Here is a 27,939-nt window from a genome sequence, read left to right as displayed (position 1 = left end):
ATTTTCTTTTAACTCCCAACCCCCATTGAAATGACTCCTGTCTTAGCAAAGACAGGAGTCATGCCCCCTTGCCCAATGGCCATGCCCAGGGGACTTCTGTCCCCTGGGCATGGTCATTGGGCATAGTGGCATGTAGGGGGGCACAAATCAGGCCCCCCTAAGCCACAAAAAAAAAAAACAATTACTTACCTGAACTTACCTTATGTTCCCTGGGATGGGTCCCTCCATCCTTAGGCGTCCTCCTGGGGTGGGCAAGGGTGACAGGGGGGCTCCCTGGGGGCATGGGAGGGCACCTCTGGGCTCCTTCCGAGCCCACAGGTCCCTTAACGCCTGCCCTGACCAGGCGCTAAAAAACGACGCAAAAGCGGCTGGACGTCATTTTTTTTTACCCGCCCACTCCCGGGCGTGATTTTTGCCCGGGAGTGTAAATACGGCGCACATGCCTCGGAGTCAATTAATTTTTTAGACGGGAACGCCTACCTTGCATATCATTAACGCAAAGTAGGTGTCCACGCTAAAAAGTGACGCAAACTCCATGGACTTTGGCGCTAGACGCGTCTAACGCCAGAGTATAAATATGGAGTTAGTTTTGCGTCGAATTTGCGTAAAAAAAAACGACGCAAATCCGGCGCAAATGGAGTATAAATATGGCCCTCTGTGTGTGGCTGACCTAGCTACCGAGGCTGTTTCTGGCAAACCGCATAATGGACCACTTACCAGCGAGGAATGAGTGAATGCACACGTGCCAGTCAGAAAGCTTTATTTGGATAATTAAAACCATAAAAGCACACATATAACAACTACAAAATCAAGCGACAATAAACACCATCAAAACAAAACTAAAAACATTAAAATATCTTAAAAATACATATCAAAGTGCTAGGCGTCTAAAATCGTCCTATCCACCATGTAATTTCTTCCTAGTTCTAAAAGCCCCTGTTAAAAAACTGGCTATAATAAAACAAGTCAAAGTGGTTGACAACATTTGTAACCAGACCAAAGCAATTTTTCTGTTGTTTCCTTGGCCAACAACCATTGTATGTGATTTGGTATAATTGATACTAAGGTCTAAAGCACTCACAAAGGTCACAAAGGAGTTAACCAGCTGCTGGAGACCTACTGAAATCCTAGAAATTAGGACTGTGTCATCTGCGTATTAGAGTGTGGGAAGAAACTGTGACCCTACCCTCTGAATATTCTTGCAGGCGTCACACAACACTGGACCCAGGTTGTTTATATAAAGGGTAAACAGGAGCAGGGCCAGGATACAACCCTGTCTAACCCCACTGAGGAAATTAACTTGACCCGACAAATTGCACCCTGATTATCCCTAACAGAGGCAGAAAGGTCCCTATGTAAGTCATGTAGGAAATAAACAATATTAGCATCCACTCCGATCTCCAAAAGCATCCTGCATAGTTTGGATCTATTTAAATGGTCAAACACGAAGATATGATCCATAAAAGCCATAAACAACTGGCCTTTCTTCGATACTGTATATTTACTGATAATCAGTTGTAGATTCTAACATTCTTTCCCCGTCTGAGCCGATATTGCAAACCAGAAATCACTTTATTCTGCTCCAACCACTCCATAAGCCTATTAAGAATAACTCTGCTTATGACTTTGATGGTCGTATCTATAAGGGAGATCGGGCATGTAGCAATTAAGCTTTGATCTAGAACCCTTTTTAAACACAGGAGCAATTATGGGCGTGGGCCAAGTTTCTGGTATGCCTTTCCTGTACACCGCGTTGCCTTCATGGGTAATCATTTTAGTCCACAGTTGTGGTTCATATTTAAATACGTCTGGGGCCCCCCAGTTAAGGCAGGCGCTTTATCTTTTGGCATAGATACAATAGAGTCATAGACCTCCTCTTCAGCTAAGCTCATAGAATAATCCCCACACTCAACCGCTTGCCCTCCGGATCCCCTCTACAGCCCTATCATAAATTACTTGGATAGTGCTCAACCCAGATGCCTGGCCCAATAAAACAATCCAGCACATCATTACTATGCTCCTTAAAAAATGTCCTGTTGATCACCTCCCAAAATTTTGCACTGTTGCCCAGGACACTTGCCGGAAGGAGATCATTCCAAGCTTTCTCATTGATGTATTTTTTTTTTGGGGCTGCCAAGGCATGTATATAGGCTTTCCTCCACAGAGCTGTCACAAACCTATCCCTAGGGGAATCACTCAAAGCCCTCATCAAATCCTGATGTGCTTTAGAGCAAGTATGGTCAAACCACCAGGCCCCGAAGGAGCCATATCAACAGGAGGCCTTCTGAGGTCCTCAGCAACATGACATCAGATTCTATGAAAAGCTGACAGGACCTCCATATCTGTGCTATCTGACCGACCTAGAACAAGTATAAAAGTCTTTCTCGCAAGCACTATGAAGGTTGCACAGAAACCACTCTGAGAGCACCCTTCCGCAGTTTACACTGGGATCCTGGGCCTTGGGTAATAACTCCCTATTCCTGTTCCCTACAACAACCCTCTCGGCAACCCCAACTTCCCAATCTAGAAATAAAACTAGTGGATTATGATCACTGAAATCGCTCCTTTGCAGGTGAAAGAATTCAAACTTGTGGATCATGGCAGCAGAAATTAATACATGGTCGATTATCGATTTGCTCCTCTCCCGCTAAAGGAGAGGGTAGGATCAGAAGCCCCTTCACCAGAAATTTGTGATAAATTGCCAGCAGCAAGAGTGGTCTCTAATAACTCTCCCTGAGGGTATGCTCAAAATTAGAGGTATCTGTGAGCTCGGAGTATTGATTATCAGCTGAAACACAGCCCATAGCATGGAGCTTGCTAAATTGTCTGATCCAATCACCAAGAATTGAGACAAACATGGAAGATCCACAGAAACTAGGGTAAGTAGTCCTTCTTGTGCTCTACTGTGGGTCAGTGGTAAGGATGCTCTAAAGGGGAATGAAAACCCATCAGTGTAATATGAATTATCCCCATCCGAAGTTTCATGTAGACCAATAATATGATGTCCCACTCGCTATAAAGTTGCACCACCGCTCGTCATCTTTTTTTTACTGGTAATGTTTACTATATTCCAGCTGATTATTTTGAGCAGAGTCTCAGGGGAATGTTCACTTTCACACATGTTGCTTTTGTACACACTCCCACCCCTCTCCTTTTCCTGGGTCATCCCTGCATGTGGGCCACTCAATCAGTCAATCCCCTCCAGGTCTCTAAGAGGTTGAAACCTGTTGGTCACACAAGGCGGGTCTGGGAGGATCCCGTCTTCCCCTTTCCAGACCTTCCTTCGGTCTTAACGGCCTGGCTGGTAACAAAGGCTTATCAGGCAGATAAAAAAAAAACAGTGAGAGGACTCTAATGCTGAGGTGGACAACTGAACCCTAACTTTATGAAATAAGAGTTTAATTGCAAAATATTGGTCCCTAAAGTTTAGGATGATACAATCCCCCTCGAATTCTTTAGCCCTAACATCTGCCCATCCCATTGTTCTGGCCATTATTATATGTGAAGAGATTTACTGGCCATCACCCATATAGTTAGCACACCAGTGCTTCAGCTTTCTCATTAACTCATGCCTTCTCTCCTTGCAGCGGGGTGACACCCATTAGGATCACAACATATGGTGTAGACTCCAGCAGGAGCTGTAACTTAATGGAGCACCAATAAGGGATTTCCTTTTGCCCTGAGATAAACTCCTTTGCACTTGCCAATCCCTCAGGCAGAGGGGCCTCCTCCCATGAGATTTAGTGCTAAAATGGTAGGTCCCTCCTTACCCACTCGTCCTGCTGTTTGAGGTGGAGGGTTACTTTGTACCCCAGGAGAAACACCAGGACCGCCTGCATCAGTCCTATTCACCACCCAACCAGTGTCAGATGAAATGGGAGCAGTACGTAATGGGTACATTGTTATCCTGTGGGAGTCAAGCGAAACCCCCCCGCCTCCCCCACTCTCCCTGTGAAACTTTTGATCACCAACAGGCCCCCTTAAATTCATCTTATTAATAGACAGTTGTGCAACCCCTGACTCCACAAACAAAGCTTTCAGACTGTCCACTTGAGATTCTAAGGCCTCCGCCTTCAGCTGCAGGCCCCCCAGTGAGCTGCGGAAACTTTTCACAATTTTCACCAGAAAACCCTTAAGTGCAAAGTCAAAAAGAGATTTTCATTGTAGTTCGAGGGGTGTCGAGTCAATTAGTGAGGCACACATATGAGGGGGTCATATGTTCAATAGGCGAAACCTTGTCAGTGGTCCACGGCACAGAGTTTGTTGCCTTGGTACCCTTCAATTTATGAGTTTTCTTCCCCCTTTTATGAGCATCTGCGAACTGTATACCTGTTGACGTGCCCTCCCTGGAGTGAACCTCTACTGTGGTCATGTTTGCACCCTGGTTGTTAGTCAGGGCTCTTGTCTCCGGATTTCTTCGGTCATTGCCCCCCACTGCCAAGGTGAGCTAGGACCTAATGGAGACCCGCTTATGCGGGTTTGTGAGTGAATATGTGTCCAGCTCCTGTGTGTGTGTTAACTTTCTCTTACCCTTGGCTGGGTCCGCAAAACAAAATTAAGGGGAGTGGCCCTGTCCTGTGTCTTCCTGGCACTGATGGGCGCAGGACATGCCTGCCCCAGGCCTAGCCGCAGCCCACACTGCAGAAATGCAAAAGCGCTCTTGAGCATGAGGTGGAAGCCCCACCCCCCCGGAGGCTACAGGCTACACATGTGCTTCTTGGCATAAGGATGGATGGGGGATCGAGTTCCCTGGTGTTGTGGTTGTCCGTGGGAGTCAAGTACTCTAAAGTCCCCTTCCAAAAAGTCCCACACTGCAGGAATGCACAAGTGCTTTTTAGCGCAAGGGTGGAGGTTCCACCCCCTGGAGGCCACAGGCTGCAGGCGTGCCTCCTGGCACAAGGATGGATGGAGGATCAAGTCCCCTGGTGCTCTGGTTGTCCGTGAGGTTCAAGTACCCCAAAGTTGCCTTTCCATCTGCACAAGTGTGTTGGCATGACTGAATGCACATACGAGGTCTAATGTAACAGGGTGCTTGGTGAGATAGTGAATAGGTTTCAACACTGGGAACAAGGGTCATGGGTGAACTGTGAGTGGGCATATGGTGAACAGTTGTGTATGCATATGTGTTGAGTGAGGGTCCGGGAGAGCTGGTGTGTTTTTATGCTTTGAGAGCAATTGCTCGAGTGAGAGTTGTGGATGAGCTGGTGCGAGCGGGTGCATGGTGAGACAGGTAAGTAAATGTATGGGTAGCTTGGTGTGAGTGGCTGCAGCAGTAAGAGTGATTTAATGTGAGTACAAACAGATTTTCAAGTGGATCCCCTCTGACACGAGGAAGATAGTTACCCATGCACTCTTCACTAGCAGACTGGACTAGGGCAACACACTCTATGTTTGCATCACCAAGAAACTACAATCAAGACTACAAAGAATCCAAAATCCAGCAGCCAAACTCATCCTGGACATCCCCCGACACAGCCATATCTCCTCCCACCTTAGAGACCTACACTGGCTCTCAGTCAACAAGCGCATCGCATACAAACTCCTGATTCACACCTACAAGGCACTAGACAGCATGGGACCGGCACACTTCAACCACCGCCTCGCCTTCTACATATTCAACAGACATCTCGGTTCTTCCCAGTTCGCCCTCACAGCTGTTCTCAAGATTCAGAAAAGCACAGCAGGAGGAAGATCCTTCTCTTACCTCGCAGCCCGGATGTGGACACGCTTCATCTCAAACTCAGGCAGAGCACATCACTGAAGCAGTTCAGGAAGGACCTCAAGACCTGGCTCTTCGATTAAGCAGCACGCCGGCAAACAGCGGCTTGAGACCCTACAGGTGATGTGCCGCGCTTTGGAAATCACTGATTGATTGACAGCAGCTGCTGTACAGCTGTGAAGCTGCATATTGTGACTCCTTCACACCTCTTGCTGCTCCCAACACTTACTCCTTCTTATCCCCTGCTACATCCACTCTACTTCCTTCCCACCTCCTGCTGCCTGCTTCAATGGTCCTTCACACTCCCAGGCGTACTTAATTTAGAACCCCCAATAATATACAATATTACATACAAGCATACATAGAGAGAGGCCTTCTGTTAGCCCCTTTACACATTGCTCAAGTGTAGTGTCATTCACATGTTGAATCATCTGATTTTCAGGCAATCACCATGAGGCAAATACCAACTCACTCTTGACACTAGGGGGCATATTTATACTCCGTTTGCGCCGAATTTGCGTCGTTTTTTTCGACGCAAATTCGGCGCAAAACTAACGCCATATTTATACTTTGGCGTTAGACGCGTATAGCGCCAAAGTATGAGGAAAGAGCGTCATTTTTTTGCGTGAACGCCTTCCTTGCGTTAATGAGATGCAAGGTAGGCGTTCCCGTCTAAAAAAATTACTGTGACGCAAATGCGTCGTATTTATACTCCCGGGCAAAAATCACGCCCGGGAGTGGGTGGGGCAAAAAACCCCGCATTTGCGCCGGATTTTAGCGCCTGGGTCAGGGCAGGCGTTAAGGGACCTGTGGGCTCAAAATGAGCCCACAGCTGCCCTCCCATGCCCCCAGGGACCCCCCCTGCCACCCTTGCCCACCCCAGGAGGACACCCAAGGATGGAGGGACCCATCCCAGGGACATTCAGGTAAGTTCAGGTAAGTATAATTTTTTATTTTTTTTATATATTTTTTTGGCATAGGGGGGCCTGATTTGTGCCCCCCTACATGCCTCAATGCCCAATGACCATGCCCAGGGGACATAAGTCCCCTGGGCATGGCCATTGGGCAAGGGGGCATGACTCCTGTCTTTACTAAGACAGGAGTCATGTAAATGGCGTCTGGGCGTCGTTAAAAATGGCGCAAATCGGGTGGAGGCGATTTTTTGGCGTCAACCTGACTTGCACCACCTTAAGACGCCCTAACGCCATTTTCCCCAACGCCGGCGCTGCCTGGTGTACGTGGTTTTTTTCCACGCACACCAGGCAGCGCCGGTCTGCTAGCGCCAGCCAACGCCATTCAATAAATACGGCGCCCGCATGGCGCTTCAGAATGGCGTTAGCCGGCGCAAAACTTTTTGACGCTAAACTGCGTTAGCGCAGTTTAGCGTCAAAAAGTATAAATACGGGCCTAGGTTTGCCCACAGTGATTTCCACTCTCTGTTTTGGGTTTGTTTTTTATGGTAGGTGCCTCGCTCCTCTTCCCACTCTGCCGACTGACATTTTGCCACCTACTACTGCAGCGCTGTTTAATTAGGTGCTGCAGCACAGATGGTAACATTCCTGTCGGGAAGATTGAGGCAGCACAAAGTCCACATACTGTATCAGCCCACAGATAACAAATATAGACTGAAGCTACAGCACCTTTCATTGACTGGTTTTGTTGCTAGTGTTGTTCATAATTACTGCTGCCTCTCTGGACACGCAGGGCTTTAAGTGAGCCAGGTTCATCTGGATCTTAAAAGTGGTAGTAATTAAAAATGGACATTGAAACTTGGCCCTGTATTTATGTCTGTATCTTTACTAACAAAATACTGATCCATTTCTGAAAAATGAATGTAAAAAACGTTAAGGTAATCCATGTCAGCGATTTAGTTCCTTTTTTTTCATATTTTACATTTTACTTAATATTACATTTCCTAAGAGTGTTGGCTATTTCCAGGATGTTGTTGTTGTATTTTTAACATGCAGCATTATTACACTTCTATACTGCATACGTTGAACTGAGTTGCCTCCAGGTGTTTATAACTGGCCCCGATTGAGAGCTCTGGAGATGAAGCTGAAGACAGAACAAGTGTCTGTCGGTGGGTCAAAAAAGTGTTCAGAATACATGGTCATCCAATTGTTGGTCTCTTTGCAGACCGCACAGAGCAGTGGTCACATATTTCAGTTGCGATTCTGTCCAAATGTGTGTGAAGGACGTCCACAGTTTGGACAAGGCGAAAGTTAAAGAAAATGCAGGGGAATTGGCGGTGCATTGTGTGTTTGGGGGTGATGAAGTGAAGGAGATGTGAAGAAGTGCATTCAGTGGAGAGTGGTAAGAGAAGAGGGGTTCGATATGCAGACGTACACCCTTTTTCTCTCCACACCTCAACCAACATAGAGTGAATATAATATGAATGATTTAGACACTCTGAAGGCCAGCTACACCCTTTGACAAAGCTGATGGTCTTTTCATGGACTGCGCCAGAGAGCCTAACACCAGTTGCAGCATCCTTTCATGCCTATCTGCCATAGCTTCTGTGACATAGGTGTCTTGTCTCCGTCTGCTCACATAATTAGCCCAGGGAACCTCTGCGACTGAGACAGAGTGGCTGCAGTATTATTGTTTATGCTCTAAATATAATGTTGCTCCTTAGATAGTCCAATAAAAAACAACTGCAGCACCCACATCTTTGGCTGACTACCTATTCACTACATGCACCACTGACATATTATCCACATTGAAAAGTACTGTTGTATCTGCAAATTGGTCACCTCACACATGGAGGGCCACTACCAGCAGAAAAACTCCAGAAAAGTGATACTTCTCCCACCATTCTTTCATGCCTGTGGATACTGTTCTGTGCACCACTGCCCCCCACTAGAGGCCGAAACAAGTACCCCTTGCCGCATCAGAAAATCCCTGCCTATCCCATTCTATCTTGTCACCCATCTTCTCCAAAAGTATCCCCATGAAACTTCTCCAAAAATGCTTTCCATATCCTCAAGTCTTCCTTGATGTCCACTGACAATCTCACTCTGTTGTGCAGGATACCCCCCGCCCCCCGCTTCTAATGCCAAGCCCAGTCTCCTGCAGAAAGCTCTCACTGCCAGAACATCCCTGCATGCAAAATTCAAATGGCCCAACAACACCTGCACTTCACCCACTTGTACTTTTTTCTTGACCAGTATGCCATCTAGCAAGCCTTACATCGCTACCCTGTTGTCCGTTGGCAACCTCGCTTCCAGCTTCAGTGTGTCAATCTCAATCTCCAGGAATGTCTGTTTTGTGTCAGGCCCTATTGTTTTCTCATCTGCTAGTGGCATCCCCACATCATTAGTCAGCTCCTTAAAACTATTCAGAATATGCTGACAGTCGGTTGAGCTGGGGGACCCACAAAGAGGAAGTCATCTAAGTAATACATTACAGTCCTGTCCCCTGTCACAAACCTGAATAGCCACAGCAAAAAAGGTACTAAACACTCAAAGAATGCATGAGAGAGAAGCCCATGGGCAAGGCTTTGTCCATGTACCACTCGCCCCTCAAACTGTATGCTCAGAAGCTCAAAGTCAAGAGGATGGGATGGACTGGTGGCAGGTGAAAATGATGACTTAATGTTGCTGTTTGCCAACTTTGCTCCCTTCCCTACTGCATTCACTGGGCCGATTGCCATGTCAACCAATGAATGACACTGGCAACAATTTGCATGCTATATAGTCATTCACTAAATAGCCTTCCTGCCATATTAGATGCTGTATCAGATAGAACTGCCAGGCTCTTTATTCAGGACCACTCCAATTTGGGGCACAATCATATTCTCTAATGGCTACTCATCAAAGGGGCCCAACATTCTACTCTCCCTGATCTCTTTGTGAAGCTTGTGGCCAACCATCAGCAGGTGGTCTTTTACAGATTTTAAGACCTCTGCCCACCTCCGTGTTTGCGGTCTAGTATAATCCAGTGAGAAACCTACGTCAAATCCGTCCTTTATCAATTCTGCATCCTCTTAGTTGTCATACCACTGTAGCCAATGCTGTCTCTGAAGTTCAACCCGTGTATGAGACCTTTCCTGAAGCCTCTGTGCCCCCGACCGCCTCTCGAATATGGCTGCTTGCATGCATCCCCTGGAGTCCCCTGCTGTCCCCTCACGACTGCTCCGCAGTGAATGAGTGGGTGTTGTGCTGAACACGTGGAACACAAGCTGAAATTTGCAATATTCTCTTGTGGACGATCCCCTGTTGTATGGCCAGCATGCCCTTGTCTGAGCAACAAGACCCCACCCCTCCGTGGGTGGGGTGCCCCTGAAAGGACCAGTACGCAATGAGCAAACCACTAGCTGTAAACAGCGTCAGTGTTGGCCTGGCTTTTCCCTTGGTATGTAGCCACAGACCATTGTCCAGCTCCCCCTATTTCCCTTCTGCATCCGCAACCAAATGAAACCTGAACTTCTCGTCATGTTTTACCCATGCATACCTGCCAAATGTAACATGCGGCTTCCTGATCACACCCATATACTTAAACTTCTGGAGAGGTGTGTCAAATTGTTTATCACAGTAAACGCTGGTGTAAATTAAGAATGCCGCTGTCAAATTCTCAGTTGTGACTGATATCTTCAGTCGCTTAGCTACCTTGTATGCCTCCTCCTTCGCCCCTTATTTTGCCCTTATTTCTCTATGCAACAACTCCATGCATTCCCCATTCCAATTATTTTCTTTTGTTAATGTCATGGCATGCGCTTTCAAAGGCTTTGTTATCCCCATACAGGGAAGTTTTTTAATCTTCAGTTCTTTGCTGTCCTTCGGATTCTCTTCTTCCCTGACACCGACCCTCCTTGTCTTTTTCTGTCACCACTGTATCCCCCTGCTTCCAGGCTGTCCCCTGTTCCCGATGACTTCTTCTCCCATCCTTTCCCCCTTCTCATATCTGGCCCCACTCCCTCGTCTGTCACATACACCCCCCTTCACAAATGCACGTAGTTGTTTGCTCCCCCTAGTGTGCGTCTCGGGTCCACCCTTTTGTTACCATTACAGGTTTTATAGCATTCCCAGACTGCCTACATGATGTGTAAGTTTTGTGCCTGCAGCCTCACCAATATTTCTTCATACCAACAGGTACCAGAACCACCAATGCACTTCCCTACAACATACCAGCAGAATGTTGATTAGCCATGTTTCCCCCACAGCCCCTTGCCTCAAGGACCACCACTCATGCACTGCCTGTGAACCTTCTGGCCCACTGTCCAACAACTCCCGTCTTCCAGCTCCACTTCCTCGTAGTCCAGAATTAACTCCTTGTGATACCCTGTGACTACTCAGGCCACTTGCCATGTTGGCCCCAAAATCGTCACCCCACCCATCATCATGAGTCCATTGTGCCCACCAAACACAGGCAGCCTCACTAAACTGACCTGCCTTGCTGCAAAAGAGGCCCTACTAGACCTTCCTCTCACATCCATACTAGAGGCCGCCCCAGACCTTCCTCCGCTCTTCCTGGTCCTTTTGATAGCCACATTAGGGCCGGCATTCTGGGACCCTACTGTTCCTTCCCCTCAGGTTCTGAGAGTCACATTATGCTCTCCCAGGATGCTGATTTCTTGTCCAGGGAGGACCTGGCTTGACAGCTCGGGCTGGACTGTTCTCTTAAGGAGCATGGTCACGACTGATTTGCATATGCAGACTGATTTGCATTGCATATGGCAGGATCCAAACTGTGGTGACGTGGTGAGCAAAAAAAACAATTGATATAACCCAGATCTCTGACTGGGGGTGAATGTTTGACAATTTTCAACATTCCACCCATCATCTTTTTGTGTTGCTATAGTCTCCCAAGTCTTGAGCAAAGTCTTGACCTGGAACCCAATCACACACAATGACAGCCAGTGTACTGGCTCTCCTCCCACCCCTACACTACCTCCCTGTCCCCTGTTCTGGCACCCATACCCACTGCCCTTCCCTTAATTCTCCCACTCCCCTTCATTGTCCCTCTCTCCTCTCCCTCCCCAACTTGTAACTTCCCTGAACCTGTTGACTGCCCCACCTGGTTACTCTGCCAAGGGCCCCACCATCCATCCGGTGTGTCCCTGCCCTCCTTGTTGCCTTGCTAGCTTCCCCTACTCGTTTCCTTCCTCCCATACATCCTCAGTTTGGTGAACCACTCCTTCTCTTCGTCCCCCCCTGTCGTCCTCCACTGATGCATCCTGTTCCTCCCAGTCACTCCACACAACACTATGGTAAAGCTGTCCCTTTGTCTTTAATCATTCTGAAATTGTCCACAGTACCTCTCAGAGGATGTCTGTGTCAGGGTTTATGTTTCCGAGCTAGGAGTGATCTGCATACACATGCCAGCTTGCTCTGAGACTTCTGCGATGCGGTATATGTTTTTCAGACATCTTTTCCTGTCATTTAGTTTTCTATTCGAGGTTTTTCACGTTATATGCATTATGTACTACATGTGACTGTGCGCCCTGCCCTCTCAGACATCTCTTTAGGACTTACATCCTCACGTGTCACAGACAATACATCCATTATTGCAAATGTGTTTAATAGCCCGGACGTATAGGCTTTGCCAGTGTTGTTTGTATGCACCAGCTAAAATGCAGTGGAATGCTGTACAGGTTAAAGGCAAATATTCAGTCAGTCAGTACTTGGAGGGAAAGCTGGGTTTTGAAAGTGGAGTTGCACTGTTGCTTCACCATAATGCAGTGTTCTTGAAAGAGATGTGCCTTCAGCTTTTTTCAAAATTGAAGGAGAATTGGGGCAGTCCGGGTGGACTTGTTTTATTTGCTCTTTGTGCATGACTACACAGTCTTGGCACTTCTCCTACTATCAACAAGCTTTGTTATTGTTTGCACTCTGTGTCTGTGCTTTGGGCTCCATCAACTTTGGGTGTTAACCATAGATGAAGTGGTTTTCAAATGTTTTGGCCAAGCGTTAGGACTCCACGACAGTATTTGGAGGTGTTAGTGGAACTTATTGGCGTGTTCTGGAGACTGAGAGTACTTTCTGCAGTAACTAGCGTTATGCTTCAGCCTGTTGGGGAGAACTTCTCATTAATTCCACTAACCTCTCAACCCAACAACTAACCCGTGGTTAATGTGGTGCTATGTGTGTGTGTGACCTAATAGTAAAAAAAAAATCAAATGTATACCCATGCCCACCCAGACTAAAACTGTAATCCCACCTTGAGGAGTAGATGCAATTGTGGCTGCAATACTTTTTCTACACTGGGTGATGAGATGATTTCACCACTTGAGAACTAGAATATTCATTTATCATGACTAGAAAATATTTGCTGTCATCAAGGAGCCAAATAAATCATATACTACAAGTATTTTCCACACCTCCACTCCCTGTATATATGTCAGACATCGGCTTCTATCACCCCTTGTGGATTGGCACAGATAGTTATCCATTCTTCTTCCGGCATATATCCACACACACTTCAGTATGGCAAACCTGGTACCTCTCAATGCTGTTATTTAATATGTAATCGATAGTTTGTCTTGCATTTTGTTTTCAACTTTACTCACATAGCTGGACGGACTGAGTGAAATGCGAGCAGTTGGGCATGGGAGGCTGTAGGTGGTTGGCCTGGTTTGTAGTGGATACCTATGGTACTTACACCTTATACCAGGTCCAGTTCTATCCCTTATTAGTGAAATGTAGGCAGTGTCTGGAAGCCGTGCTCTCTAGAGGTAGCTGTGGATGAGCAGCCAAGGCTTATCTAGGAGACATGCAAAGCTCATGCAATACCACTGTAGTCACACAGTACTCACACACATGAAAGAAAATACTCAGAGTTACAAAAATAAAGGCACTTTATTTTGGTGACACAAATGCCAAAAATACCATAGAGACTATACTCCCTTAGGAGGCAAGTAATACACAAATTATATACACTAGTATGCAGAAATAGGCATAAAACAGAAAACAGTGCAATTAGTGAAAATCACAATAGTTAGAAATGGACCTAGGGGGTAAACAAACCATATACTAAGAAAGTGGAATGTGAAAGTCGGTCTCCCACCTAGGCAAGTGTAGTGTGTAGAGGGCAGCTGGGAGGACTTGAAAACCCCAAAGGTAAGTACTAGAACCGACCGCAGTGGCCAGGAAAGCAGGAGTAAATCAGAGTAATTTTCCCAGAACTCACGCAGAAACCAAAAGGATTATCCAAGAACCAGAAGAGACTGCAACACATCAACAGTGGATTCCTGGCCCTCAGGACCTATGGAAAAAGGGGACCAAGTCCAAGAAGCACAGAAGAGTCCAGGGAGAACAGGAGCCCCTTTTATCCCGGATGAAGATGCAGAAGAAGAACCACCAGTGAAGAAGAACAGTCAGTACTGCACCCAAGAAGACAGAGTTGGGTTCCTGGCTGTGCAAGTGATGTCCCACGTCGGATTGAGGATTGCAGTCAGGTTTGCGTCGCTGGAGTCCGCCAACAAGCCTTGGCACACGCAAGGCTGGCGGTTAGCGGTAAATGGCGCTGCCCAGGACCAGGTGGACTCTACCCAGGAAGGGGAATCGAAGGGGGCTCTCGGCAACTCAGAGAGCCCACAGAAGACCAGGCAACGCACACAGGAGTCCCACAGCACGGGGACAAGGAAGGTGCAAAAGAGGCCCACGCAGCACTACGACAAAGGCTTCCACGCCTGAGAACCACTCAGGAAGCTGTGCGTTGCAGGATAGAGTGCTGGGGGCGGGAGATACAAGATGCACGAAGAACTTCATGGAAGGATGCCAACAGGCCTTGGCAGCTGCAAAACACACAGTGCACGGGCGTACTGTCTTGCGTGGGGAGGCAAGCTCTTACCTCCACCAAAGTTGGACAGTTGGAAGTGAGGACCGTCCGGACCACTTCAATCCACCACCCTTGATGTAGGATCCACGCAGTTCAGCAGGAGCAGGGGAGTGACTCCTTTACCCCAAGGGAGATTCCTTCGCTCATCTGGTGTAGGCTGAAGACGGGCTGTCCTCAGAGGATGCACGACCAGGAAACAGTTGCTGGAAGGAGCTGAAGATACAATGTTACAGAAGGCATCTAGCTTCTTTGTTGCAGTTTGTAGAGTTCCTGAAGGATCCAAATGCTGTTTCTTCAGTGAGAAGTCGAAGTGGAGGATTCGTGCTGGAGTCTTGCAATCCGAATCTGAAGAACCACCCAAAGGAGACACCCTAAATAGCCCTGAACGGGGGATTGGTCAGCTAACCAGGTAAGCACCGAACAGGGGAGGGCTCTGACGTCATCTGCTGGCACTGGCCACTCAGGTGCTCCCAGAGTTCCCTGCCAACCTTGAATCCAAGATGGCAAAACCCAGGGACCCCTCTGGAGGGACTGTGAGCACCACCCCTGTGGGAGTGATGAACAGGGGAGTGGTCACTCCCCTTTCCTTTGTCTAGGTTCGCGCCTGAGCAGGGGCTGGGGGTCCCTGAACTGGTGTAGACTGGATTATGCAAGGAGGGCACCAAATGTGCCCTTCAAAGCATTTCCAGTGGCTTGGGGAGGCTACCCCTCCCAAGCCTGTAACACCTATTTCCAAAAGGAGGGGGTGTAACACCCCTCTCCCAAAGGAAATCCTTTGTTCTGCCTTTCTGGGCTTGAGCTTTTCAAGCAACAGGAGGGCAGACACCTGTCTATTAGGTGGCAGCAGCTGGGGCAGCCTGGAAAACCTCAGAAGGCTGTAATGACAGTACTGGGGATCCTCTAAGGAGCCCCCAGAGTGCATGGGATCACACAACCAATGCTTTCAAAAGCATGGGGGCATGATTCTTGCATGTTTGAAACCAAACATACCTATGTTCGGAGTTACCATTATGTAGCTGGACATAGGTAGTGACCTATGTCCAGTACCCTCATTAAAAGGCGTCCCCGCACTCTCAAAGTCTGGGAAAATGGTCCTGGAGGTCGTCGGGGTCGTGGGGGCACCTTTGCTAGTGCAGGAGTGCCCTCACACACAGGTACTTTGTACCCTGCCCTCAGGGTTGGAGCGCCTGCAATAGGGGTGACTTATAAGTTACCTGATGCAGTGAAAGGGTGCTTGCACCTTTTCACGCAGGCTGCAATGGCAGTCCTGCAGAAGCTTTTGCATGGGCTCCCTATGGGTGGCAAAATGTATGCTGCAGCCCATAGGGATCCCATGGAACCCCAATGCCCTGTGTACCTAGGTACCATATACTAGGAACTTATAAGGGGGCACCAGTATGCCAACTGTGGGTGAAATACCGTGTTACAGTAACCAACAACCACATTTAAGGGAGAGAGCATAACTACTGGGGTCCTGGTTAGCAGGATCTCAGCAGACACAGTCAAAAAGACTGAAAAACAGGCAAAAAGTGGGGGTAACCAAGCTAGAAAGAGGCTACTTTCGTTCAGAGGCGCAGTGGACAGCAACTCCACATCATTTGATGTTACACTTACTTTCATCACAAGTGCATGCCACTGGATTTTGCAAGCTGCTAGATCCCAGGTCGTTTGCATCCTTCATCAGTAGATGTAAGCCTGACTTGTGGGATGCAAATAATTACATTTCTGAGACCTTCAGGTAAACTGCTTGATTATTCATTACATTAATAATCCCTCAGAAGCAAATTGGTAATCGTCATCTGTTGGAATTTGTCTCCCGTGCCAGCTAACCTAGGCTGCTCTATATCTTTGAATGTTCTACAATTGCCTACTTCCTGTTCTCTTTCTCATAGCAGGGGCAGGAAGTAGCCACTCTGTCCTGTTTCCGTTCACTATCCATTAGGGTTCTTTGTTCCGTTTCACTACCTCGCAGTTTGATGCTTTTGTCAACTGTGAGCGCAACTAGTTAAGTATGTGCTCCACGTGCTACGGGATCAGCGGGCTCTCAGGACTCTGTGTACCAGCTTTCTTTGCAGTAAAGGAGTCCGCCTCTGCCCAGATTCACACTAGGAGATGCGTAATTTCACTGCAGCACTTCCGCAGCGCGGGATGCGCAACAGGTTCAGCAGGTCCTCAGGACTCTGTACCAGCTCCCTTAGCAGCAAGGGAGGCTGCCTCTGCCCTGATTCGCGCCAGGAGGTGCTTAACTTTCACGGCAGCACTCCCGGAACAAAGACCAGGCCACGACTAGGCCAGGAGCAGGCCTGCCAATGACAATCAGTGCACAGAAGAGGCTGGGCTGGGTCATCCCTCTCTAAATTCAGGTCTGTGATTGCCATGTAGTAAGTTCTTTTTGGCAGAATTTGTTTCTTGCTCTTTGCTTCGAATTTTAGTTTGGGTGTGTACTCTGCTGATATAGGGAAGAGAAAGACTACCTCTGCAAGGGAGAACCCATGGACAGGCACTAAAGTATGGTATGTAACAAATGCCATGGGAGCACTCGAACTACAGATTGGCACTGTCGAAGAGCAGATGAAATCGGTTTCTAGGAAAGGAATGAAACTTAGTGATCCGATTGAGAACAGCAGTAGTTCTAAAGTTCGCTTGTGGCAGCCAGGCACTGAGGGGAGAAATCAGTGTGTAGCAAATTTTTTGGTTGAACTAAGGGGCCTATTTATAGGTCCCTAGCCCCACCTTGGGCCACATTAACGTAATTTATTTTGACGTTAGTCTGGCCCAACAAGGCCAAAAATCCTGTGCCGTATTTACAGGGTGGCACAGTGCATGCATTGCACCACCCTGTAACCCTGTGCGCTACATTATGCCTGTGCCAGGCATAATGTATGAAAAGGGGGCATTCCCCCATTAGGTGCCATTTATTATGGCACTTTTAATGCCTGCTCAAGAGCAGGCTTTCAAAGGGGGCTTCCATTCTTCAGAATGGGACCCTTTGTTCTCTGCAGGAGTAGCACCAACAGTTTGGCGTTAATCCTGCAGAGTACATCAATAGAGTCATAAAAAATTACTATTGTCCCCTACCATGCGCCATATTTTAAATACAGCACACAAGTTGGGGGCGGTAGGGGATGCTAAGGGTCGCAGGGAAAGGGCCGCTGCACAGGGTGCAGCACCACTTTCCATAAATCTGCCCCTAAATATCCTAGGTGCTGAGTATGATGTACCTGCTACACCTAATCCAGCTAACTCTAATTGCCCCCGGCCAAAAAGAAGTGCTTCCAGTGCAGAATAGGAAAGGCCGCTCAGGATGCTTGTTTGATATCTGAGGGGGCTGTGCCAGCAACAGCAGAGTTCTTGGTGACGGCTTCAGATATAGTTGGTAAGAATACTTGCTTGGAGGATAAACTAGCAAATCTAATTTCTGCGGTGTTGGGTAGGCTGGACTTCTTGGAGGCACATATGCTGGGCAAAAACCGCAGAGGCCACCATCCTAGACCTCTGACCAAAGATGCAAGCACAGATACCAAAACAGATGGGGGCCATGTTACTGATCAGAGTGATTTTCCTAGCTCCTTCTAAGCCCTCTGCAAATTCTGGTGATTCAACAATGTCCAGTTCGGGAGCTCCATGGTACAAGGGTCAGTCAGAAGGCAGCCTCTGGTGATAACATTGCTTAAATATATACTGCAAAAGAGGATCAGTTACCAATATTACCTCCATTGGGCCTTCAAAGTCTCCAGCTACCCCCACAGGCCACTCCATTTGTGCTATAATTATAGGTGTGTCTCTGTTGAAGCCAGGCACTTCTGAAAACTATGACCAGCTTCTAAATACGGTAGTGCACTGTGTAAATAGGAACGTGGAAGGTCTAGGACAATTAAAAAGTGAGATCAATCATGTGTGATGGGTCTTTTGGGTTGGCAACCTTCCAAAACTGCAGAGCAACGATTGTATAGTTGTTAATTTTAGGAACAGAGCTTCTGTTAAATACATATTGGATAGACTTAGGGGCATATTTATACTCCGTTTGCGCCGAAATTGCGTCGTTTTTTTTTACGCAATTTCGACGCAAAACTAACTCCATATTTATACTTTAGCGTTAGACGCATCTAGCGCCAAAGTTCATGGAGTTAGCGTCATTTTTTTGCGTGAACACCTTCCTTGCGTTAATGATATGCAAGGTAGGCGTTCCCGTCTTAAAAAATGACTGCGATGCATATGCGTCGTATTTATACTCCCGGTCAAAAATGATGCCCGGGAGTGGGCGGGTCTAAAAAACCCGCATTTGCGCCGGATTTTAGCGCCTGGGTCAGGGCAGGCGTTAAGGGACCTGTGGGCTCAGAATGAGCCCAGAGGTGCCCTCCCAACCCCCAGGGACACCCCCTGCCACCCTTGCCCACCCCAGGAGGACACCCAAGGATGGAGGGACCCACCCCAGGGACATTAAGGTAAGTCCAGGTAAGTATTTTTTTTTACTTTGCGTTAATGATATGCAAGGTAGGCGTTCCCGTCTAAAAAATTGACTCCGAGGCATGTGCGCCGTATTTACACTCGAGGGCAAAAATCACGCCCGGGAGTGGGCGGGTAAAAAAAAATGACGTCCAGCCGCTTTTGCGTCGTTTTTTAGCGCCTGGTCAGGGCAGGCGTTAAGGGACCTGTGGGCTCGGAAGGAGCCCAGAGGTGCCCTCCCATGCCCCCAGGGAGCCCCCCTGTCACCCTTGCCCACCACAGGAGGACGCCTAAGGATGGAGGGACCCATCCCAGGGAACATAAGGTAAGTTCAGGTAAGTAATTTTTTTTTTTTTTTGTGGCATAGGGGGGCCTGATTTGTGCCCCCCTACATGCCACTATGCCCAATGACCATGCCCAGGGGACAGAGGTCCCCTGGGCATGGCCATTGGGCAAGGGGGCATGACTCCTGTCTTTGCTAAGACAGGAGTCATTTCAATGGGTGATGGGCGTCGTAAAAAAATGGCGCAAATCGGGTTGTGGCGAATTTTTTGCCTCAGCCTGACTTGCACCATTTCTGGACGCCCATACGCCATTTTCCCCCTACGCCGGCGCTGCCTTGTGTACGTCGTTTTTTTTAACGCACACCAGACAGCGCCGGCGGCTAACGCCGGCTAACGTCATTCAATAAATACGGCGCCCGCATGGCGCTTCAGAATGGCGTTAGCCGGCGCTAATTTTTTTTACGCAAAACTGCGTTGGCGCAGTTTTGCGTCAAAAAGTATAAATATGGGCCTTAATTTTTCAATGCACAGCTATTTAGTGATTGATGTCCTTCTGCTGGGCTATTTCTATAGCTCAGTTAACACATCTATCTGACCACTACGAAGTACCACCAATACAATACATTACATACAATACAATGCATTACCAATACAAATATGTTTCTACCTTTAACAAAGTTAGATCAACTAGACTGACTCAAAAACAAGTCTGCCAACTCCAGGGTCCGTACGGGTATAGATGTGAGTTGCAACATGCCCATCCTTCCAGTGAGGTTGGTCGGCCCCCTCACCCCAGTTGAGGAAAGCCTTGCTAGTAGGGGCTCTGGAAGTAGTGGAGGTGAAAGAATAAAAGTTGCATCTTGGAATGTGGTAGGTCTGGGTGCAAAACTGGTGAATTCGGATTAATTCGATTTCTCTGTTTTCAGGAGACCTGGCTCCTACAACCTGCCTTCATTGATGGGTTGGCAGCTTATTTATTTCACTCCTGCAATTGATGGATCCACGAGCAGGGCTAAAGGAGGTTTGGTCACAATGGTGGCCCTTACTTTCCCAGGTCGGATTATGCAGACAAATCTGGCCTCGCCCCACTATCAGATCATTTCTGTGAAGTGTAAGAGACAAAGTATGTTATTAGTACATTTTTATAATAATGTTTTCAACGTGTTTAGCACTGCTATAATGAACGCATTGCAGAAGGACGTAGGGCAATGTTTGAGCAAATTTGAGGGTAACCATGTGGTTGTGTGGATAGGGGACTTCAATGTTCAACATTGTCAAGTGTCCTCTGAAAGGTCATGTGGTCTGTTGAACATTGAAGGGGAGCCTACCACACACTTCAGTTATAGCCCCTATAGAGATTAATTGAATTTGCTTATAATAAGGTACAATCTGATGTTTGTACTTGATTAATCTAATAGTGGCTTAGTTTCCACTCCTACATTTGTTATGCATGGCCGTCCCAGCTTTATCAGTTTTATTCTACTGTCCCATCATTTGAAGTCATGAGTGGGAACCTTTGCGTTTTGGATTCCTCTTTGAGTGACCATAGGCTCATAACTATTTCCATGAGTAACTGCTTCTTTGAAAAGCAGCAGACGATGGTCCATCCAAGACTGCTGGCTTACTCAATAAGCAAAGCAGTCATTATGAGCTGGGCGAGAGTAGATACGGATCTGTTCCTCTCAAAATTAATAGTTACAACTTATTATGATTTTTCTATGTGCCTGGAGGTGAATAAGGAGAGGGGGCTTGAGATAATCAGCAGTTTCGATAGAATATGCAGGACCGCAAAGAAAATACTCACAGTCGGGACAAACGCCCGTCAAAACAAACATGGGGTGGTTCAACACAACCTATTCCAAAGCTCATAATCAGCTATTGTTGATACTTGTTGATACAAGGCTGCCATATCTGCTCAGAAAAGGACATTAGAGGAAGAAGCTTGCCTTGATTTAGTAAAGGCCAGTGAGCTGAGGCATAGCAAGCTCTTCTGGCAAACAGTAAACTATAATTATTTGGAGAGAGTCAATGATACTGGGTTCCATACAGTGATTCCCCTGGAGGCATGGGTTATGCATCTTTCCCAATTATATTCAGATCCTGTCCTTTCTGATGATCATGCTTTGAGCACAACCCTGATGTTAACTTCTGTAGTTCCAACAGCCCTTGCCCAACCACTTTGTGCCCTTGAGATCGATATAAATGATCTGTTAGAGGTGCCCCATTCCAAAAGCTCCAGGCCCAGATAGTATACCAGTTGAACTTTTCAGGGCAAATCATCCCCTCTGAGCTCCTCTCCTGACAGATTTTCTTAAGGCTGCTTATCTACAGGTCCACCCAAGGTTTGGTCACTCGTGACAGTAGTCGAGATATTTAAGAAAGTAAGGGGGGGACCCAATTTGTTATCACCCTATTTCTTGAAAAAAATCTACAGCTACAATAATGGGCAGGATGCTGCTAGAACGTATGCAAACCTGGGCAAGAAAAAACAGTGTGCTCTCGGATCTCCAGTTTGGGTTTCACATTGGCCTTGGAACTGGTAAAGCAATGTTTCAACCTTTACCTACTAATCAATAAAATATACAACAGCGAAGGAAGGTAAAGTTTATGCATCTCTTCAGGATTTGAGCTTGGCTTTCGATTCAGTCAATAGGTCAAAGCTCTGGGTAATGCTTCATTTGGAGTTAACAACATGCATGAGGTACGGCCCAGCAGGTGAAACAACAAATTGTTTTAAACTCAACCATGGCGTGCGCCAGGGGTGCGTATTGACCCCCTTTCTTTTTTCTCTGTATATCAATGGCCTAGAAAAGCATTTATTGAAATTTAGAGCCAATTATCCCATGTTTGGCCAACACAGTATACCTGTCTTACTATATGCCGACGACACTGTCTTACTAGTGAGAATTGCAATTGGATTGCAGCGTTTATTAGATTAGTTCTGCACCTTCAGGAACAGCTTAGATCTGATGGTAAACCATTTTAAAACACATAGGGCCATATTTATACTTTTTGACGCAAAACTGCGCTAACGAAGTTTTGCGCCAAAAAAATTAGCACCGGCTAACGCCATTCTGAAGCGCCATGCGGGCGCCGTATTTATTGAATGGCGTTAGCCGGCGTTAGCCGACCGGCGCTGCCTGGTGTGCGTGAAAAAAAACCACGTACACCAGGCAGCGCCGGCGTAGGGAAAAATGGCGTTTGGGCGTCCAAAAATGGGGCAAGTCAGGCTGAGGCAAAAAAATCGTCTTAACCCGATTTGCGCAATTTTTTTTTTGGGCGCCCAGACGCCATTAACATGACTCCTGTCTTAGCAAAGACAGGAGTCATGCCCCCTTGCCCAATGGCCATGCCCAGGGGACTTCTGTCCCCTGGGCATGGTCATTGGGCATAGTGGCATGTAGGGGGGCACAAATCAGGCCCCCCTATGCCACAAAAAAAATTAAAAAAAATACTTACCACAACTTACCTTTTCTTCCCTGGGATGGGTCCCTCCATCCTTGGGTGTCCTCCTGGGGTGAGCAAGGGTGGCAGGGGGTGTCCCTGGGGGCAGGGGAGGGCACCTCTGGGCTCATTCTGAGCCCACAGGTCCCTTAACGCCTGTCCTGACCCAGGCGTTAAAAAGAGGCGCAAATGCGGGGTTTTTTGCCCCGCCCCCTCTCCCGGGCGTCATTTTTGCCCGGGAGTATAAATACCACGCACATGCCTGGGAGTCATTTTTTAAGACGGGAACGCCTACCTTGCATCTCATTAACGCAAGGAAGGTGTTCACGCTAAAAAATGACGCTGACTCCATGAACTTTGGCGCTAGACGCGTCTAACGCCAAAGTATAAATATGGAGTTAGTTTTGCGTCAAATTTGCGTCGAAAAAAACGAAGCAAATTCGGCGCAAACGGAGTATAAATATGCCCCATAGAATGGCCTCTGGATCTGGAATAAAGGACAACAGAGTTTTTTTTGTTAATGGCGTCAAAGTCAAACAGGTCCCCTCTTATCTGTATCTGAGAATATTATTTGATGACAGGCTGGCCTGGGGCATTCTGGAAGATGGCAGGGCAGCCGCTTTAGCTAGAAGCACATAAGCAGTTTTAGATTTTGCAGCTAGACTACGCAGAAAGCCAATCAAAGAACTGCTACAAAATATATAAATCCAAGTGCTGCCCAGACGCCTCTGGTGTTTGGGGCTTCTGCAATCAACCTGGGCTGGAGAAAGTAGAGAATGGTTTTATAAAAATGTTAGCTGTTCCCAACTCCACTAGTAATTTAATATGTCACATGGAAGTCAGACTAGGGTGCAGATGTGACTTAGCGAGGCTTCAACCTCTCCTGCAATGGTTGAAAATTTGGACTTATGAAGAAACTGTATTGAACCACTCAATTTTAGCTGACTGTTTGGAATTGGAAAAGAGTATGAAAAATCATCGAACTGCATATATATATATATGACCTATAATTGGCTGAATCTAAATGAGTTATTTGTGAACCCTTGTGCCTTTTCCACCAGCTTTCCCAGAACTGTGAGAGAGTCATTTTTATCTAAATGTGCAGAGAAAAGAATTGTAAAATGTGCAGTAATGTCTACAGTTACTGCCCATGTCCAGATTCACACTTGCTGTGGTACTGAGCCTTACCTGACTTGGGTTAAAAACTTATACAACAGGTTCTTCATTACTAGACAACGTATGTATACCTTTCACATTCTTGTTGCATATCCTAGGCATGGCACGTTTGCTGCTAACCTAACGGTTTGCCCATGCGGTGGACTGTCTGCACAATGCACTGTGCACTTTATCCTTTTTTGTAAATTGTATTACTTGTTAAGGAGAGTCATATGTGCTCTGCAACTGTCTTATGAATTGATACTCTTGTGTGAAATGCTCCCAGTTTCTATTCTCATGATTTTGTTTCTATCTGACAAGAGATTTTGAATATTTTTTTATGTATTTTATGTGACAGTACTATATCACTGGCTGACCGAATAAAGAATAATGATGAAGTATGTGCCCTATGCCTAATTGTCATCAATAACCAACATTTGCTACTCCAGAGGAGTGCCTTTTAAGGACAGAGAAAAGTGAATGGAGTGCTGTCAGACATATGTGTCACTTTTGACATGTACACTCTGACACATTCCGGTGTGCACATCTGACATGCACAAGCAGGAAGTATGGGTGCGGAGCTAGTAGCCTGGCAGACAGGCAGGTTCCACTAACAGTTGCAGACAGGGAATGTCAGAGGAGCTCCCTATTAGCACCATGCACAAATTTGCTCCATGCTCCACATTGCCTCCATGTTTAATTTAATAGGCACTTAATCTTGTCTCACATACATTAATAATGAGTGATCTTCTGATGTAAATGAAGAGTTGTGTGTTTATTCACAAAATGTGTCCGTGGCACAAGTACACATAGGCCCATATTTATACTTTTTGACGCTAAACTGCGCTAACGCAGTTTAGCGTCAAAAAATTTTGCGCCGTCTAACGCCATTCTGAAGCGCCATGCGGGCGCCGTATTTATGGAATGGCGTTAGACGGCGCAATCAGACCGGCGCTGCCTGGTGTGCGTGGAAAAAAACCACGTAGACCAGGCAGCGCCGGCGTTGGGAAAAAATGACGTTAGGGCGTCTTAAAATGGCGCAAGTCTGGTTGACGCTAAAAAATCGTCTTAACCCGATTTGCGCCATTTTTTCGACGCCCAGACGCCATTTCATGACTCCTGTCTTAGTAAAGACAGGAGTCATGCCCCCTTGCCCAATGGCCATGCCCAGGGGACTTGTGTCCCCTGGGCATGGTCATTGGGCATAGTGGCATGTAGGGGGGCACAAATAAGGCCCCCCTATGCCACAAAAAAAATAAAAAAATAAAAAAAATTATACTTACCTGAACTTACCTGTACTTCACTGGGATGGGTCCCTCCATCCTTGGGTGTCCTCCTGGGGTGGGCAGGGGTGGCAGGGGATGTCCCTGGGGGCAGGGGAGGGCACCTGTGGGCTCATTCTGAGCCCACAGATCCCTTAACGCCTACCCTGACCCAGGCGTTAAATTCAGGCGCAAATGCGGGTTTTTTTTGCCCCGCCCACTCCCGGGCGTGATTTTTGCCCGGGAGTATAAATACGACGCATTTGCGTCGCCGTCATTTTTTTAGACGGGAACGCCTTCCTTGCATCTCATTAACACAAGGAAGGCGTTCACGCAAAAAAATGACGCTCTTTCTTCATACTTTGGCGCTAGACGCGTCTAACGCCAAAGTATAAATATGGCGTTAGTTTTGCGCCGAATTTGCGTCGAAAAAATCGACGCAAATTCGGCGCAAACGGAGTATAAATACGGGCCATAGTATGGTCACGTTCAACTTCATTAGTCATCACAATTGGTACTAGTCATCTCCCTCTCTCCTCTTCTACTTGATTGCTGAAACCTCAGTAGAAGCAGGTGGGAATAATATGTAAAATTAAGAGAACATGTGGTTTTGAGTTCACATTGTTTTTGTTGGTCTTCTCACCTGTTTTTTCAGCTATCTCCTGTGTTTTATTTCTGCTCCAGAAAGGACCCAAGCACCAGAAGATCGGAGTGGACAACCTCGCCATGGAGCCATAGAGCTACCACTGCAATAGCCCAACCCCAGGGCAGAAGGAACATGGAGTCGTCTGGAGAAAATCCTCTCTTTTTTATCTCACCTTTTCTCTGTCTCCTTCACGCTCAGTGCTCTCTCTTACATTCTTACACCCAATAATCAAGATTTGCACACTTCTACATGTTGGATATGTGCTATCAGTTTCTTGTCACAAGGTGTTTCATACGTGTATCCTGGGTTCAGAACCCTAGGAGGAGTAGGGGGACTATAAACTCATTCAAAGTCTGACCAAGAAGCCGTTGGATCAGAGGGAAAAGGCCATGCCTGTCCCAACAAGTGATAACATCTTGTCCTCTACAGTAACTTTGTAGCCAAATTTGTTTAATCCTTAAGCAGTCAGATTTTCTTTTATGGAAATGCTGTCCAGTAAACATGGCCTCCTTCCACCACTACTCACTGAAGGAAACATTCTCCTAAAAACTTGTAAAGATCCATACAAATGGCGTAGCATAATCGTTAGGAGCCAATCTCTCTTGGGTGGGTAACACCCTACTAAATCAATTAGAATGTTGCAAAAACAAAAACAAAATTTTAGTCGGTCATCCTGGTGGAAATACAACATTCCCAATTATTGAATGCGGCCTTTCACCGCCATGTGCTAAAGTGCAGGAGTGTGCATGAAGAAGTACTCAGAGCGCTGCAACAGGGTGGAAGTGGACACTAGTTTATACACACAGCTTGCAGGTAGTTCACCTTTTGTTCCCTAGTGACACAGAACATTACAAAGAAAACACCCCGAACAGTACCACGAGGAAGGGTCACTGTGCTCCCCCCAATGCATTTGAGAACAACGTGAGTTAATTCGGCCTCGTGATAACCAACTATTTTTAAATTGGCTGATTCTATCATGCCTAGAGCCAAATCCTCCCTAAAAGGTCTCCTTTTCTCAACCCAAGTGTTTCCAGATAAAAGGCTTGTAACTACATGTCCTAAAATAGGATCGAAAAGGAACACGACGCTTTGGAACAGATCTGTAAGAAACATTGCACAAACAAAACATGCTTCTTATAGCAGAGGGAGGCACAGTTGTACAGTCTCCAGCACGTTTATATTGTTCTTTGATTGGCTTCGACCGGATATGAAAACCATCAGCCAGCCGCAGTGACAACTAAAATGATCAGAGGAAGGAAAAGTATTGAGCGTGCTATGTCACGGGAACGTGGTCAATGTAACAAGGTTTATGGGCAGCCTGGGCAACATCTTTGGGAAAGGATATACCGTTCTGAAAAACGTCATTTTTTGTGAATGGTTCCTGTGAGTAGTACTTGTACCCAGCCCTATTTCCAGCTTGTGTCGCAGAACGCCTCAATCCACTTTTCTCATTGGGATTTCCTCTTCGCACGAACAGTTTGCGCAATGTAAATAGGTATATCACTTTCACAAGACCTAAATGTGTGCAGCGTGCCTCTCCTTGTAATGCTGAAATTTTTCAATAAAAAGATTAACATCAAAAAGATTGTCTTGTAGCTAAAGTGCCATGTCTGTACAGACCCGCATAGTTACTTTCTCCCTGTCCAAGCCTCTCTAGGGTGACCACCTGGCATTGAGGCAAATTCTGGACAGGACTGTAAAAAATTCAGGACAAAGGGTCAAAATTCAGGACAAAAAATCAGGACAAAGGGTCAAAATTCAGGACAAAAATTCAAGAACAAACATCAGTTTTAGAGACACACGCAAGAGAGGCCATGCCTCACTATGTTGTCAGTGCATTTATGTACTCTTTTTTAACATAGCACTATTTGTTCTCTGTGGACCTTTTGTGATTGCCTCCTGGTGTGCTACATTCAGGTGTCACATTACGTCCTTGTTCAGTAGTAAATTACGGCAAGGCCATCACCCCTACCCAACTCTACCCGATCTTTCCTGAAGAGAAAGTAACAGCAACATTTTTATTATGTTTCTGAATATTTCAAAACCCCTGGCAAACAGTTTGGGAAACATTAAGGTAATTAACCTTATGCTAGTTTAAACAAATTGAACAAAAACATCTGGCTTATCCCAACCACCCATGGACTTTCAACCTCATTTTTTTAAAAGAGTCAGGGCAGATGGTGTGGGTGACAGTCTCACACCTAA

The 27,939-nt window shown here is 46.7% G+C and overlaps 1 protein-coding gene across 3 annotated transcripts in view; it reads left to right on the top strand.

Moving 5' to 3' along the window:
• SMIM22 (small integral membrane protein 22) overlaps positions 1–27,317 on the top strand; it is a 296,435-nt gene extending 269,118 nt beyond the window's left edge. For all 3 annotated transcript variants that reach the window (XM_069210700.1, XM_069210702.1, XM_069210701.1), the window contains exon 4: positions 25,773–27,317. In XM_069210700.1, coding sequence (XP_069066801.1) covers positions 25,773–25,826 — 54 coding nt within the window. In that variant the 3' untranslated portion in view covers positions 25,827–27,317. The remainder of the gene's footprint in view (positions 1–25,772) is intronic.
• Positions 27,318–27,939: the final 622 nt, after the last annotated feature.

This window comes from Pleurodeles waltl, chromosome 10 (genome assembly GCF_031143425.1).
Source record: "Pleurodeles waltl isolate 20211129_DDA chromosome 10, aPleWal1.hap1.20221129, whole genome shotgun sequence".
NCBI lineage: Eukaryota > Metazoa > Chordata > Amphibia > Caudata > Salamandridae > Pleurodeles > Pleurodeles waltl.
This window is presented reverse-complemented; position numbering and strand designations above follow the sequence as displayed.